The sequence below is a fragment of the Austrofundulus limnaeus genome, unplaced genomic scaffold, assembly GCF_001266775.1.
Source record: "Austrofundulus limnaeus strain Quisiro unplaced genomic scaffold, Austrofundulus_limnaeus-1.0 Scaffold2, whole genome shotgun sequence".
In the NCBI taxonomy this organism is placed as follows: Eukaryota; Metazoa; Chordata; class Actinopteri; order Cyprinodontiformes; family Rivulidae; genus Austrofundulus; species Austrofundulus limnaeus.
In genome coordinates this window covers 232,858-234,607 of record NW_013952404.1, presented here as the reverse complement: position 1 = coordinate 234,607, position 1,750 = coordinate 232,858, and the positions used below count along the sequence as shown (strand labels likewise).

General features: G+C 36.4%; 1 protein-coding gene across 1 annotated transcript in view; it reads right to left on the bottom strand.

The window, feature by feature from the left end:
- ntsr1 (neurotensin receptor 1 (high affinity)) overlaps positions 1 to 1,750 on the bottom strand; it is a 33,176-nt gene that overhangs the window by 17,907 nt on the left and 13,519 nt on the right. Inside the window, exon 2 of the mRNA XM_014009536.1 lies at positions 474 to 675. Coding sequence (XP_013864990.1) covers positions 474 to 675 — 202 coding nt within the window. The remainder of the gene's footprint in view (positions 1 to 473; positions 676 to 1,750) is intronic.

Here is a 1,750-nt window from a genome sequence, read left to right as displayed (position 1 = left end):
GATTCTGTCCTGCTGCAGTGTGACATGATTAGTTTGTGTACAAACTAATACACTATCTGACTTTTATATATTTACACTTCTCATTCAATCACAATTAAATTCACTCTATCTAGGAGGCTCAGTTTATATGGATAGTTTTTATTTTTTATAATAACAAGCTGGAATGAAAACAAGCAGAAAAGAAATAAAAGTAACGACTTTGTACTTCTTGTCTTTTTTAAAAATGTAAGGTGTAGAATTAAAAAGTAGGCTAAAAAATAATTACATAAGTAAAGTACAGATACCCAAAAATTCTTCTTAAGTACAGTAACAAAGTATTTGTACTTAGTTTACAGCTCTGAGCACTGATAACTAACAAAAGCATAAAGAAGGCATGTTTGACTCACAGGTTTGGACTAATAAAGACCAGGAGGAAACCATATTTAAACTGATCCTGAYGCACCTGGTTTGTGTTCTGGTGTTTGGTTACTTACGGAGGACCAGGACTCCGTGGCGGAGCGACTGGGCCCGGTTGGACTCCACCGCCAGGTTCAGCACGGTGGGGTTTCCTCGCCTGAGGCAGACCCGGTTGTCTTGTTCCGCCTCCTGGAACATGGTCAGCAGCTGGTTGGCGATGACCCCGTTCAGCACRGAGATGGCCACCATGGGCACCACGAAGGACAAGAAGGCGTTGACCTGTTGAAGGAAGGACAGAGACGAGACATGACCAGGAAGTCATTGTTTCAAACTTCAGACCCTCTCGTGCTCTAAGTACCTCTGTTTCCAGTCAGAAGCTGGTTCCTCTGCAAATCCTTATCTCACATCTCTGGTGTCCATACTACTGATACCAGAACTTTGTTCTAGAATCGATACTTAAATCAAAATATCGATACTTTGATACTTCATTTATTTCACATAATGTATATCATTAACAGGGAAATATTGGAAAATAACTAATCTTGTCTTAAACATGTGGTTGGAGGGAACTACTTTTTCTTCTGCTTGGGTAATGCATCAGCACAGTGGCACGTGCTCAGTCACTCAGTCTGTAGATGTACGGCAGGTCATTTTAACATAAAATATGCTTCGTCTGACGGTCTGTGACTACATTGAGGGGTTCTCAAACTTTTTCATGCCATGTCCCCCCAAACAGCATTAGCTCTGGCCAGGGACCTTCTTGCAAACACACAAACAATGCTACAAAATAAACAAAGTTTTTAGAATATTCTTTCTCACTTTTATTCACGATTCAAAAATTATTATATTTCTTTAGAATAAGAATTTTAAATTGTGCTAAACAAATATAGGGTTAGGGTTTGAAAAACTTTTAAATTAAATAAATTACTATTTCATGTATTATTTATAAAGCGGTTATTTGAAAAACGCTACTTTTTAAGATTTACCAGACACATTATGTGTGTTATCACAAAGTATCAGTATTGGATCAGTATCACAGATACCAGCCAAGTTTTACTCTTTTTCAGTATCAGAAAGAAAATTGGCCTCATTAAACATCACTACTTGTGGGGGAAGTTAAAMGATGACGTGATATAATAGTAAAATGATTGTGAAAATGTAAATATAATATATTAGCTTCAAATGTTGTGCAGCACCTTCCTGTCTCAGTTTGATTCAAATTAATATTTATAGTTGAAGTTATGGGAGCTTTCTGAACATTTAGACACGTCCCTAAAGCTGAGCAGCATCTATAACATTTTATTTAATATGTATTTATTAATTTTCATTTTAAAAAACAAAGCTAATTTTATAC